The 14,316-nt window shown below is 39.1% G+C and overlaps 1 protein-coding gene and 1 gene segment (V, D, J or C); one reads left to right on the top strand and one right to left on the bottom strand.

Annotated features, from left to right (window-relative positions):
* Positions 1-612: 612 nt before the first annotated feature.
* slc1a8b (solute carrier family 1 member 8b) lies at positions 613-11,540 on the bottom strand. The gene is made up of 12 exons (XM_067478563.1): positions 10,849-11,540; positions 8,823-10,714; positions 7,891-7,970; positions 5,534-5,749; positions 4,665-4,707; positions 4,352-4,565; positions 3,338-3,437; positions 2,459-2,692; positions 2,170-2,364; positions 1,946-2,080; positions 1,696-1,852; positions 613-1,422 (listed from the first exon to the last, which is right to left on the bottom strand). The coding sequence occupies exons 2-12, from the start codon at positions 8,985-8,987 to the stop codon at positions 1,276-1,278; spliced, it is 1,686 nt and encodes a 561-aa protein (XP_067334664.1). The 5' UTR covers positions 8,988-10,714; positions 10,849-11,540; the 3' UTR covers positions 613-1,275.
* Positions 9,047-12,923, top strand: LOC137101731 (Ig lambda-1 chain C region-like). The segment is given in 3 exon segments: positions 9,047-9,062; positions 11,509-11,613; positions 12,352-12,923. Coding segments are annotated over 3 exon segments (441 nt in total).
* The last annotated feature ends 1,393 nt before the right edge of the window (positions 12,924-14,316 follow it).

Here is a 14,316-nt window from a genome sequence, read left to right as displayed (position 1 = left end):
TAGTCTAAAATTAACTCATGTTTTGAAAAGAGCATGGACAATTGAAAATGCTCTGTATTGTATCTTATTGTAACCGTAACATGGTCCCATAATCTGAGGCGGTAAAGTACACAAACTCAATACTCAAGTCTTTACCTAAAAATAGTTTACAAGCACAAATACAATTTCAAATTACTCGACTTGAAATAGGAAAGTGCAATTACTCAACTAAGAAAACTGTCTTAAATAGAATTGAATTTGATGCTCTTGATGCGTTTTTATTACTTTCATTGAGTATTTGATGAGGAAATATGGGCCAAAGTTTCTTACTGTAGCCAAGTGGTGCAGAGAAAAAACACCCAGCACAGTAGGTATAGTTCAAGCTGTTTTTACCATCTTACAGGTGGTTAGTCCATCATTTGTTAGTTATTAAGATTTTGCATTAAGAATCCTCATCTACAAAAGGTCACAAGTAACTCCAGCAGTGAAATAATTGTGGTGGAATATAGAAAAGTAGCCTAAAAATAAAAACTGTCCAGTCTCCTCTAAGGCAACAATCAGGCTCCAATAAAATTCCAAATGCGTTTTAGCTGAGTAAAGTTTCAGAATAAAAGCACTCATTGGGACCTGGACTACAGCAGTTTTTTTTTTATTAGAAAATATGACCATAAAATTAAAATAAAATGTATAAAAACATGAATGTAATAATAATGTAACTTCTGTACTAGAATAATGTATTTCTGTTAAATGTTGCTGTAATATGTTTTTATAAATACCATATTCAATACAGGTTAACCAACAAAATTTATTTGCTCTTTGATTATCAGTTTCTGTTTACTCTTCAAGTCTTTCAAGTTCTCAGCATTATTGACCATTAACTGAGATGATGTTAAGGCAACTCAGACCCTCGATGGTAAATCTAAACCTGCCATCAAACTAAATTATGACAGGACTACAATGATTGTCTTGTTAAACACTAATCCTACTTAATGTATGTCATTGCAACACATCGTGGTCAAACAGCATTGAGCGTCGATGTGAGATTTAGGTTCAGCTCCTGTCCAGCTCCCTATAATCAAGTTATGAAGGTTTCTGTTTCGACATGGCACAGACAAAGCCCATTAAAGCTGCTAAACCCTCTCACCACAGCGAAGTCAAACTCTGGTGTCATTCAGGATGGAAACCTAATGGAATTGTAACCAAATGGGATTTTTCGGACCTCAGACGATGGTCCCTTTGGTCTTCAGGTGTGCTGTAAAAGGCAGTATCCCTTTCTGTTCATCCTGTGAAGGTGTCTCAGACATGGCAGAGGTTGTAGCAGGCCATGGGTCTCTCCAGCACATTGTCTCCATCCACCTCGAACACGTAATCGCAGCGGTGTGCTATCAGAGGAACATCGGACAGGGCCACGCTCTGATTACCAAAGGAGATGACTGTGTCTCTCTGCAGGGAAGCCAATGACGATACAGGTAGTAAAGAAGATGGTTAAAGAAGTTTTTAAAAGTTGAGGTTTATTATAGATTTAAATGAACATAGGGATTAAAATGATCAATAAAGTGTATATTTCCTCAATCAGCCATCCACTATCAACTATAGGGGCTTACAATAATACATTAAAAAAAATCTTTAATTCCATTGAAAAATATACCTAAAAATCCGGTTTTCACCACATCTATTTGCACTGTTTTATGAACAACTGGAAATTGTCACCCTTACCCGTTTGGGGCCACCTCCATTATTGGCGTTAACAGCAACGGTGGCGGCAGCTGCAGCAGCAGCGGCGGCTTTATCAAAGTCCTTCTTGCATATATGAGCCATAATCCCAGCAGCTAAGGCATCACCAAGAACGTTGATCATTGTCCGGAAGCGGTCACTGAAAAGCAGTCAGAAAAAGATCATTGACACGTTTGTCCCCACAAGCATTATTGATGCTCCATGTAGAATTATTGTTCTTAGTGGGACTCACAGAACCCAGTCGATGGCCACGATCAGCGAGATGTCAGCAGGCGGTAACCCCACAGAGGTTAGGACAATCACCATGGTAACCAAGCCTGCTTGAGGGATCCCAGCTGCCCCGATGCTGGCTGCTGTTGCTGTTATACTGATGAGACAAGAGCCGAGATGTAAAACACAATTGTTCTAACACGGTAAACCTCTCATGGGAGGGTGATGAGCTTAGTTTATTCTCACCTTATAGTGACCAGCTGGCCAAAGTCCAAGTCATACTCATTGACCTGAGCAATAAAGATGGCTGCCACTGCCTCATACAGAGCTGTCCCATCCATGTTGATGGTGGCTCCCACTGGCAGTACGAAGCGAGCTATCTGCCGGTCCACTCCACAGTTCTCCAAGAGACACTTCATGGTGATCGGCAACGTGGCTGAGCTGCAGAGGAAGAGAACGCGTGATCTGAAAGAAGGTCCGCAGCTGCATCTATGGGTTAAATAATATGAATAAATAAATAAACAAATACTCTTACCTTGATGATGTAGCCAATGCAATGACAAGAGCCTGCAGCAGCCCTCTGATGTAGGGGAAGGGGTTTTTGCGCGTAAAGAAGAAGAAGAAGAGAGGCAGGAGGATGAGGCCGTGGACAAACAGACCGCACAACACAGTGATGAAGTACATGCCCAGCTTCTCCCCCAGGTGAGCTGGGTCGTGCATGTCCAGGATCTTCCCTGCTACAAGAAACACAATACCGAAGGGGAAGTACCTGCACACAGGAGAGGAGAGAATATGAGTAACAATACTCTTTTCTTTTTTTCTGATATTGTATGTTGTCATTGTTGATCACTTTTTATTTACTGCTTTAAGAATAACATCAGGGATGTGATTATGATTAAAAAAAGAAAACATGGATTTGGATTTGGACCTGTTTTAATTTGATAATGCTGCTGGGCCAAATCCATCAGGAAGAGACATTTTCTGGCTTTGTGAGCTGTTCTCAGCCTCATCGAAACACCTTTGGAATTTAGTGGAACAACAAATAAAAGCCAGGCCTCATCATCTGACATCACCCGGCATTTTCACTAATGCTCTTGTGCCTGAAAGGGAGCAAATCCCCGCAGCCTGCAGGGTGCTACAGCAGCAGAATAAGGCCCATGACTTACACTAAAACCACACTGTTTTCCTGACTGTCTGCATACTATTGGACATAGAGTGTGACGTTATTCACCCTCCAAACCATGTGTATTTGTTTTTTTCTCGTTCTCTTTGCGCAAGCATACTGCCACTTACTGCATGAGATTTATTTTTAGACATAATCTGGCTCTGTCCCGCGTCATCTGTCTTTTTTTGGATATATGTGCGTAACAGTGTGTGTGTGTGTGTGTGTCTGTGCGCGTGAGTGCAGCCTTACCACATAGCCGCATTAATGATCTTCATGACGCACTCGTTGATACACTGACACACGTTGACCAGTGGTGCTCCACGTTCTCCCATCTTCCCCAGCAGCAGACCTGAGAACACAGAGTACATCCATATGTTTAAAGTTCATTCTCATGTCCCCACTTTCTTTCCCCGTGTTAACTTGTCGCTTACTGAATAACAAAGTATTTACTAACCCCCTTTTCGATCGTGCTAGAAACAACATTAATAAAAGAAACATTTGTGTTGCCAGGTTGAAAAAAAAACAACAACCTTTGGTTAGTTACTATGTCTGCAATGAACAATGTTAGTAATTCATTACCAGCATTGAGAAATATTTTTTACTCCACTGTACTGAAGTACAGATAGAGACTTACATAGATACCCTGATAGATTAGCTAAATAAATACTTATACTTTCCTCAACTAATTCTATTTTTTTGCCACTTTATTCTCAAGTACATTTCAGAAGGAGATCAATCGCACACATGGCTAAATGTCAAAAAGCTTTCCAAACACATGGCGCCATTTTCCCCTCTCACAATTTTAGGACCAATGCTTTAGAAATTTAAAGCAACAATTTTTAAAAAATGTCACAGAAAGTATAGATTTTTGTAGTAGAACATTTTTTTTCTTCCTTATTCCACTATCGACTTTGTGACCTTCTGAAAAGAAACAGGTAAAACTATAAAATGATGTCAAATATTGTAACATAATTTATTACTATTACTTATATAGAATTTTTCCTTCTTTCACCATTGGTCATTAACAAAATATTCGAATAGTGTCACTTTCTCTACAATTATATGATTCTTTTTGTCAAAAAGCTCTTAATGAACAATTATCCAATACTCCATGTTGGAGAAGGATATGTTTTTCACAACCTAGCAACCTAAATAAAATTATATTTATAAACAGTCAGTAAAGGCAGCTATAATATTTTCATACCATAAAGATTATACTTTCATAAAGAGGGGCTAGGTGCCTGAGCTGTTTCATTGTCTCACCCATGGTAGCTGAGAAGATGACAATCCCCAAAACGTTCATGCCTTTGCTCGTACTGGGGACAATCTTGTACTTGACGTCAGGAGCAGGGGTGATCTCCAGGAAGACTGGGTGCCCCAGATGAGGGTTGTGGTAGTCGGGCATGACATACACATAGTTGGCCTGAGACTCTTTTACATCTGAGTTCTGCACAATAGGAACCAAATCTGTCCGGTACTGGAAGAGAGAGGACAGAGAATAACCATGGAGAGATGATATAATTGTACAAAGTATTAATATACGTCATTGTACAGTTTCTTCCTTTTGTCCACTCACCTGCTGAAAAGTTGCTTCAATTAGATTTGATGGAATCATGTTCCTATAAAAGACAGTGTATAGACACGTGTATCAGGGCATGTGTGTGAAACATAATTCAAAAAAAGTAAAGAAAGACCCTCAAATGTTGACAAGATGGAGGGTTGAAGGAGACAACCAGCATCATGTCCTGCGAGTGTATTTATACAGCTCAAGTCAATGACACAGAACTCAGGCAGTGAAAGGTTCTGCAGCTAGAGCTCTCTAAAACAATCAGGTTTAAGAAGGAGGAATTAGCATGAGCACACACCGGTTTGCAGGCTTGTTAATGGCGTAACACTGCACAAGGTCCTTCTAAGAAAGCACAGGCTTAAAAGATTGCAATTAAGTGTCTCCCTATTCTTAGGTGCCCTGCTGCGTAGAAGTGACACTCCAACTATGTTGCAAGCACTTCTGAAGTGACTTTGCTGCTTAGAAAACTGACTTTAATTCAATTTATTTTAAGATTCGACTTTTGTCTTGAATGCAATGTCTTGTCCATCCTGTATCCAGGACATATCCAGAACATGTACTTGCTGAGGATATCTGACTATGTGACTTTGTGGAAGCTATTGTGTCAGCCCCCAGGATCAAACTGATCCTTTGACATTTTGAACTTAGGGAGCTTCCTGTTCCTAACGAGGCACAGGGAGCTCACAAGGTCTAAACTGGATCTGTACTGGATTTAATTGGTCTGAAGTGGTTTTCCCCAGGTGTTCCAGGGTATTACACAGCAAATCCTCATCTTGGGAAATAAAAGTAAAAAAAACAGAAATCCGAAAAGCCTTTACCAAAGTGGAGATTTCTTTAGATTCTTACTGAAGCCTAACTTGTCAAAGTGGGATGTTTACCTGATGAGGTCTAGCAGGGCATCAGCAGAGGTCATAACAGGCCCTGAACTTGCGTGGTGACCATCTATCTCTGAGCCTGTCCCCGGGTGAATGATGAGCACCAGCACGATGCCAACGATGACGGCAATGAAAGTCGTCCACAGGTAGTAGGTGATAGTCAGGACTCCCAGCCGACCACTTGCCTTCGTGTCCATGGCTGAGAGGCCGGACATAAGACTGGATTGGAAAATGACAAAGTTACTGGTTAACGCTTGTTTGAACGGTGAATTGTTACGTTTTCGTATTGAGTTATTTAATTATGAGTAATGAATCAAGAGAAGAAAATCACAAAATAACAGTTTTAACGTATAATTTAGATTTTTGTAGCTGCAAATTATAAGAAAATCTACATTATTTTTGGCCATATTATAGAATTAAATATTGTTCAATTAAGATAAAATACAAATTAAAAGGTTGGAATTCTGTCCTTTACTGATACTGAATATAACAAATTAGACAAACACTAAAACTGTTCATTTATTTATTGCGAAAATTATATATCTTAAATATCTTTGTGAGGCATAAGTATGTGACTTGTAATTGGTGTGACCCTCATTTTCACTAAATGTTCCCTATAACTGTTTATCAGCCCTGCACATCAGCTTGGAGGATTTTCAGAACCTTCCCGCTTACAGTACGGCTTCAGCTCAAAGATGGTGGCTGGGTTCCTTTAAGTGCCTGGGTCAGGTCCTGTCACATTATGTCTACAAGACTGAAGTCAGAACTTTGACTTACTCTTTCAAAAACAATACATTTCATCTGCATTCATTTATTCTTTGCGAGAATGACTTGTATGTTTGCAGTAATCTTGCTGTTTGACTCTTTGCTTAGTTTCAGTTCAAGGACGGATACCTTGTTCTGATTTGTTTGAATAACTCAGATTAATATCATGATGCTGCCACCACTACATTTAACAGATAGGATCAGGTCATTACACTTAAATACAGTGTTTGGTCATTGTCAAACATAATGCTTCTCATTGAGGCCACAAAGTTCGGCTTTGGTCTCCATACATTCCTCCAGTAGCTTTCTGACTTATCCACATGGTCTTGGACAAAAGTGGTTTCGTCCTTGCAATTTCACTATTTTTAATCATTGTTGTTCAATGTTGTCCTGATGGTGGACTCAAACACTGACATAAGCCAGTGGAAGAGAGACCTTTTATTTGGCAGATGTTACCTTGGGTTCCTTGTGGCCTCTCAGACAATCACTCACATCTCTATTTATTTGATCTTTGTGGGTTGACCCCTCTTCGGAGGGCAACAATGGGTTTTTTTGTACACAATTTGCCTAACAGTTGACTGGAGGAGTCCAGACTCTTTAGAAAATCTCTTGTAATCCTTTCTACCCTTCAGCAATGTGCTTTTAAGGTCATCATTAATTTTCTTTGTTAAAGCCATAACACACTTCCACAAAACGTGTCTTCATGATCAGGCTTTGAAAGTAAAGACTCAGCTTTCTCTTCTTTAATGAGGCAGAGCCTCTCTGGCTCACCATTTCACAATTTACGTGTCAGGATTTGTGTATGACAACGGACCCCGGAGTAAACACAGTGAGAGGGAATGTGGTAGAATATGAGAACTTTAATCAGAGACACCAGGGAACAAAAATAATAAAACACTATCCAGGAGGAGATCAGAGACAGGTGTGTCAAAAGACAGTAAGTGACTATTAAGAATCTAGAAAATCAACATATCTATGGAAAATCAACATGCAACTAGTGCTGCAATACTAACATTTCCAAACATAAATACCAAAACCAGACTTCAGCTTAGAGTCAGAATTCACACGTGAACACAAATACATAAACTAGGGAATAGCCTGGACAAGGCCGCAAACCAGAGAAAATGGTTGTAGGAAATTAACAGCTTAATTAAAAAGCACAGGATATTAAGAGATGTAACTTAAAATCACTTCAGGAGGGAGGAAAAAAGCTGACTTGGTCTTAAAAGGTAACACAAAACACATACAAAAACACAAATCTGATTTAAGAATCAAAGTAGAGCACAGACAACAGAACAGGTGCAAACTGGTTAAAACAGTAAATGGCTAATATTAGCAAACTAACTGTCTAAAGGTTAAATAGGTGGGGAAACAGGTGTAAGCTGGGCTGGGAACCAGAAGTGGGCAAAAGGGCTACAAAATAAAAGTCCAGAACAGGAAGTGGCGCTAACGGGCCAGATCATTACATTTCTCCTTAAATGAACTGAGAATCCAAGAAGTTCACACACTTTTGTCACAGTCCATCCCAGGACAGGTTTGAAACAAAAGCTTCAAAACACGTCAGGTGTACCTCAGTTTGGAGTTTGGTTTCTTACCTGGAGGTGATGAGTGGCAGAATCAGCATCTTTAACATCCTCATCAGCAGCTCTCCAGGGAAAGAAAAATAGATTTTGGCCTGTGAAAGAAAAACACCTGAAGTAAACATTGCATCTAATAATGCTACAGGGAATACATTTTAAAAACACGGTTTGTAAATAGGGCTGATTTAGTTTAACTTATACTGAGTGCAAAGAATTCTGTTCTTCTCTGTCAAAAACTATATGGATGTGAATTTTAATTTGAATTTTATCGTAGCACTGTTTATCCATGGTAACGGAAATGAAATGGTAGTCTGCTAAAACTGGATTCAATGCAGCAAAGACAGTGTTGTTCACACCTTATGGTGACTGCTATAAAAAGTTTGTTGCAATTTGCTATTAATGTTAATGCTTTCTGAGTTTTAACATCAGAATAATATACAGTGTGTTTTATAGGCTGCTGCCAGTGCACAAGGTTTAATCTGCCCGACAAGCTACTTGGTCCATGTAGAGCATCACAGGAGCATCAAATGAACATGATGTGAGGAGTGTATTTGGCCTTCCAGTAATAAATGTTGCTGAACAATGGAAGCAAACACACAGAACACACAGTCAGGCTCTTTGGTTGCTAAATGATTTACTTATATCTGCTGTTTTCGCTGAGCCGGTCGTGTACACTATGGCAAGAGTGAACCAAAACAGGGAATCTGTGGGCAGCAAGATCAAAACCAAAGAAAAAGATGCTACAATATATCTGCACTTCCTTTGGGGCCTCTGATTGCCCATATACATGCTTTCCTCTCACTGTTACATAACTGGCTTTAGCTGCAGTCCTACAGGACAGACTGGCTGACTCCCCTTCAAGTCCCTTTGTCTCTCTTGAATGTTGAGTTAACTTTCCATTATATTCTACCAGGAAGTTGAATTGTCTTCCTTCCATTCATCCATACCTGTGTCGAGAGATTGAGCGACCTGAGGATAAATCCAAGCACGCAGCCCGTGACCACAGCAAACACGGACAAAGTAAGCAGGCCATTCCTCTTGCAGTAGTCCTTCACGTACTCTCTGATTTTCACCGACACCATATTCTTCAGTAGATTTTTTGAACTTTCCATCCTGACTCAGGCTCACTCTGTATCCCAGCAGACCCCCCCTCCCCCCTGACTGAATACAGATGTCAGGATCACCTGGTGAGTTGGTTAGATGAGTATGTATCCCACAAGATCCGAGGCAGAGGACGGCCAGTGATTCTGGTCAAACGTTGGTCCTGTCTCGCATTGAGGAGCTCATCCAGTCTGAGAGAGGAAGTGTTCACAAATTGATTCCCGGTAGAGCACTGCCTAAAAGGATTACCCCCATCCCATGCTAACAGAGGATCCTTCACAGATACAAAGGCTTATGAAAGACGCACGACTTCAGGACTGATTAGCTCCTCCATTCATACCTGGTTGTGAGTTACTGCTACCTGCCTCCAAGATGTCATAAAACAGGGCTTGCATTTTGACTTGCTTTGAATTCTCATTTGGACAAGGTCATAGCAACATTTCTAACATAACATGAATGTTCAACATTCTCCCAGAAAGTAATGATTAATAATAAGTGGTTAATGATTAATAATAATAGTAAGAATAAGGAATAACATTGTATACAGATGCTGTCATTGTTTAAATGAACACTGATACAGCTGCTGCTGCCTAGGAACATAAGAATTGTGGAAGTTGATGTCACTGTGTGTAAATAAAGTCATTTAAACTGTGCGAGCAGGATTATCAGAGGCCAAAGGTGAGACGCCACTATCCGTCCTCAGTGTTCAGAACATGCCCTGATACTTAATTGTCCCTTGATCTTAACATGACGTCTTCGTCTGAGCAGGAGTCAGGCTGAGAGGCCTTAACGTCAGGACTTGGCATCGAGGCTGTCAAACAGTGCCGTGCATGAGATGGACCAGCAGGTGTCAGTGTGAACGTAAACCCTGAAGGCTGTTGAGACGAATGTGTTTGAAAAATGATCACTGCCCCATGATTTAGATTTCAGCTGTGGTAAATATAGAGTAGTATGAAGTAGAATAAGTAGGTTAATTTATATTGTATTGTTAATAATAGAAACATTTTCTAAAAGAAAGTCATAAACTTGTAAACTTGTGTTTGTCATGTCTGCCAACCTAATAACATATAAGCTTCATATTCAAGCAAATGTTGCTGTGAATAATTTCTCTGCTAAATCTTGCAAGGTCCCACAAAAATATATTTCACTATATTATAAATAATTAATCACAATAACACTAATAGATTTTACAGATTGTTTTGTTATACTGAAAAAAATGGGTCTGAAAGATGTATGTGCTTATTGTATGTTGGTGTGTTTATCAGGTTTGTGCTTGGTGAGATCAGCGTGAGCTCTGTGTTCACTGGTCTGTGTCAGAGTCTCTTTCTCTGCAGCAGCTGCAGTCGGTTTTTACTGTTACTGCTCAGTGTCTCTGACTTAGGAGGTTTTTGTACATCTACAAATCACTGTGTGAACGTCCAAGCATCATTAATCTTATGCACAGCTTCACAGTAGTAAACAGCTGCATCTTCAGCCTGAACTCCACTGATGGTCACCACTGCGTTCACACCATCTCCTCTGCCAGAAAATCGTGAGGAAAACTCACTTGTAGCATTTTGACCAAGGATAATAACCAGCTTGGGAGTTTGTCCAGATTTCTGCTGATACCAGTGCACTCTACTATCCCCATCTGACCATTTATCAACCTTTGGGTCTGTTTTACAGGTCAGAGTGACTGTGGATCCAGGAGATTGTGTTACTGCAGCAGGCTGAGTAACAGTAACTTGACTATGAGATCCTGAAAAAGACAGAAAAACTTTATATTAATTGACTCTTCTTAAGATGTAGAATGTGCATGTTTTTAAATTTATCAGTGACTCTATTTCTATAAATGGTTTAAGAAAAATAATTTTCTAAACATTTGTTTCTTACCTGTAAAGCAGCAGCAGAGCAGCGTCCAGATGAGGATGGTGATGAGAGTCATGGTGGTTGTGGTTTCTGCTGTGTTGACTGACAGATCTGAGTCCTGCAGTGTTGAACTCCCAGGACTATAAACCTTCTCAGTTCACTGGAGGATCAGCTGACGATGCAAAGCCTCCTCTCTATGGAAATGATTTCTCTGCTGTCAACACACTGAAGACGATGTGGGACACAACATCAGGACACATACTGCTTGGATTTACACCATCTATCATCTTAATGGAATAATTACAAATATTTCTATTGGTGTAGTTGAACATTTAAGGATAGGTCTCACTGTGGTTGGTATATTGGGTCTATATGCTGGTATATCAGTAAATTATTCACTTTGAATTTTCCTACGAGATCTATAGATTAAATATATAAATTATGCTTGATAACATTTTTAAAATCAGCATGATTTAAACTTATGTTTTTTTAGTAATCTATTATATGATAAAGTGAAAAAAATGCAAAGACAAAAATTAGTTCTCATTGAGGTGTAAAAAATTTAAATATGATTATAAAATGTATTAATAAGGCAAGTTTCTATAGTCCTCAAATCACAAACCCTTTTGCAGTCCAACTTTACAATATTCTGTTATGTAATTTAAAAAATATGATAATTTTCAGTTCAGTGCTGCTTGTTCACAGTGCAGGAGGTTTTTGTACGAGCACTTAATGAGTTTGTATCACTGTGGTACACTTTTGGTGGAGGAACCAAACTCATTATCCACTGTAAGTATCAGAATTTACTTATTTGGTTCAACACGGATTATTACATCAAATATTGCTAAAAAGTCTAACGACAAATCATTTTGGGTAATTTAGATGTTATATTTTTTGGGCTTCTTCATTAGCTGAGGTGGTGATGACTATTGGGATAAACATTGTACTGCAGAGTCAGCAGTTTTGTTATGTTGACAGAAATGTACATTTTAAATTATACTTATACAGTAATCTGTACTTTTTAAATAAAATATTTGTTTCATAAAGTTCAGGTTTTAAATTTATTTACAACAATTGGAAATTCACATTTTTTACATCTGTGATGTTGAAAATGTCTTAAATCGAACAAAGAACCAACATGTCCACCAAACTAAAAAGAAGGTTTTTATGTAAATTTGCTGTAGCTGTAGCTTCACAGGTCGTTAGTCTTAATGTCATGAAAAGGAAGTGAAACAAACAGATGACAAAGTCTGAAACATGTTTTTAACAAATACTTTTTTCTTATTTTTACACCTAACTCATGGTGCATGTTATGTAATTATTCTGACTGGTGATGAGTTTATCAGAAAAAGTCCTCAAACTATTTTTCCATTTGAAAAAACGTGTTAACCCCTCATTTCCTCTCGTTCCTCCTCTTCTCTGTCTGGTCACTGCTCTGTGAACCTCTGTCATGTATTATAACTGTCTCATGTCGATGCTTCAGTAGAAGTTCATCTGCTCCTTGTGTGTCTCTGCTCTCCCCTCCAGCTGGCCCCAAGCTCAGACCCTCGGTCTCCCTGCTCCCCCCCTCCTCTCAGCAGATCTTCGGGGGCTCGGCCACGTTGGCCTGCCTGCTGACTGGCTACTCTCCTCAGGGAGCTGTGGTGAGCTGGGAGGTGGACGGTACAGAGGTGACAGAGGGGGTCCTGAGCAGCTCAGAGGAGGAGAAGAACGGCCGCTTCAGCAGCAGCAGCACCCTGACCCTGAACCAGGAGAACTGGATGAGAGGAGAAGTGTACTCCTGCAGAGTCCTCCATCATGATCACAGCCAGATCCAGTCCCTCCGCAGGAGCCACTGTGAGACCTAAAGGAGCTGAGTGAGGCTCAGGACAGGAGCTGTGTCTGTGGGGAGCAGGAGGCACAAAGCTGCTGCTCTGATCAATATGAGTTTTAATGTTTGTAGGGAAACTAAAGCTTTTTGTGACAGAACAACACTGCTGCAAAGTGTTGGATGACAACAATTTGAAGTAAAGTAACGTGTGAAAAACAGCAGCTACATGTGATTTATGACTGTCACTGATAATTGATGTTATTGCAATAAAGCTCGCTCTGATACACAACATGTTGATGTTTTGTGCTTTATAATGTCACAATGACCAGTAAGAAATGAAACATTGTAGTGAAATATGTCCATATCTACAGAAAATGAAGTTTCACATTCAGACGGTGTAAATACAGATGTCTCTACATTAAACACTGTTAATATAAGTTATATATAACGTAGAAATTAAAATAAGAAAGATGCTGTTTTTGTTGGGTTCAAAAATGGGCAAAAATAGTAACTTGTGTTTTATCAAGTCAAAAATAAAACAAAAATTAGAAACATCTTGTTATTGAAACTTATTTGTCTTTCATATGTTTGTGCTTTTGAAAATGTATTTAGTGCTTGGTGAGGTCAGTGTGAGCTCTGTGTTCACTGGTCTGTGTCAGAGTCTCTTCCTCTTCAGCAGCTGCAGTTGGTTCCTGCTGTAACAGCTCAGTGTCTCTGCAGTTTGACTGAGGAGGTTTTTGTACGACTACAAATCACCGTGTGAACACACCACCACTATGTGCACTCTGACTCTTGACTATGAGATCCTGAAAAACACAGAAAAACTTTATATTAATTGACTTATTAAGATGTAGAATGTGCATGTTTTTAAATTTATCAATGTCTCTATGTACATAAATGGTTTAGGAAAATTATTTTCTAAACATACTGTATTTTCTTACCTGTAAAGCAGCAGCAGAGCAGCGTCCAGATGAGGATGGTGATGAGAGTCATGGTGGTTGCGGTTTCTGCTGTGTTGACTGACAGATCTGAGTCCTGCAGTGTTGAACTCCCAGGACTATAAACCTTCTCAGTTCACTGGAGGATCAGCTGACGATGCAAAGCCTCCTCTCTATGGAAATGATTTCTCTGCTGTCAACACACTGAAGACGACGTGGGACACAAACCAGGAAACATACTGCTTGGATTTACACCATCTATCATCTTAGTGGAATAATTAAAAAATATTTCTATTAGTGTAGTTGAACATTTAAGGATAGGTCTCACTGTGGTTGGTATATTGGGTCTATATGCTGGTATATCAGTAAATTATCTACTTTGATTTTTCTTACATGATCTATAGATTAAATATACAAATTCTGCTCAATTACATTTTCAAAATCAGTATGATTCAGTCATTATGTTTTTTAATAATCTATTATATTATAAAGTGTAAAATATACATGGACACAAATTATTTCTCATTGAGTTGAAAAAATGTAAACATGATTCTAAAAATATATTATTATTACTAAGTTTCTTTAATCCTCACATTACAAAGCTTTCACAGTCTAATATTTTAAAATTCTGTTGTTTTTTTTTAGAAAATATGATTGTTTTCAGTTCAGTGCTGCTTGTTTACAGTGCAGGAGGTTTTTGTACGAGCACTTAATGAGTTTGTATCACTGTGGGTCACTTTTGGT

The sequence above is a fragment of the Channa argus genome, chromosome 16 (assembly GCF_033026475.1).
Source record: "Channa argus isolate prfri chromosome 16, Channa argus male v1.0, whole genome shotgun sequence".
Lineage (NCBI taxonomy): Eukaryota > Metazoa > Chordata > Actinopteri > Anabantiformes > Channidae > Channa > Channa argus.
The sequence above is the reverse complement of the archived record's forward strand: the minus strand, read 5'-3'. Positions and strand labels throughout refer to the sequence as shown.

Excerpts from the sequence above, each read along its gene's own strand:
- slc1a8b (XM_067478563.1), bottom strand. The coding sequence starts at position 8,987 with ATGGAAAGTTCAAAAAATCTACTGAAGAATATGGTGTCGGTGAAAATC. Across the intron at positions 7,971-8,822 it reads CGCTCAATCTCTCGACACAG|GCCAAAATCTATTTTTCTTT; the intron begins GTATGGATGAAT and ends TTTCTTTCACAG. Across the intron at positions 4,566-4,664 it reads TTGAAGCAACTTTTCAGCAG|TACCGGACAGATTTGGTTCC; the intron begins GTGAGTGGACAA and ends TCTCTCTTCCAG.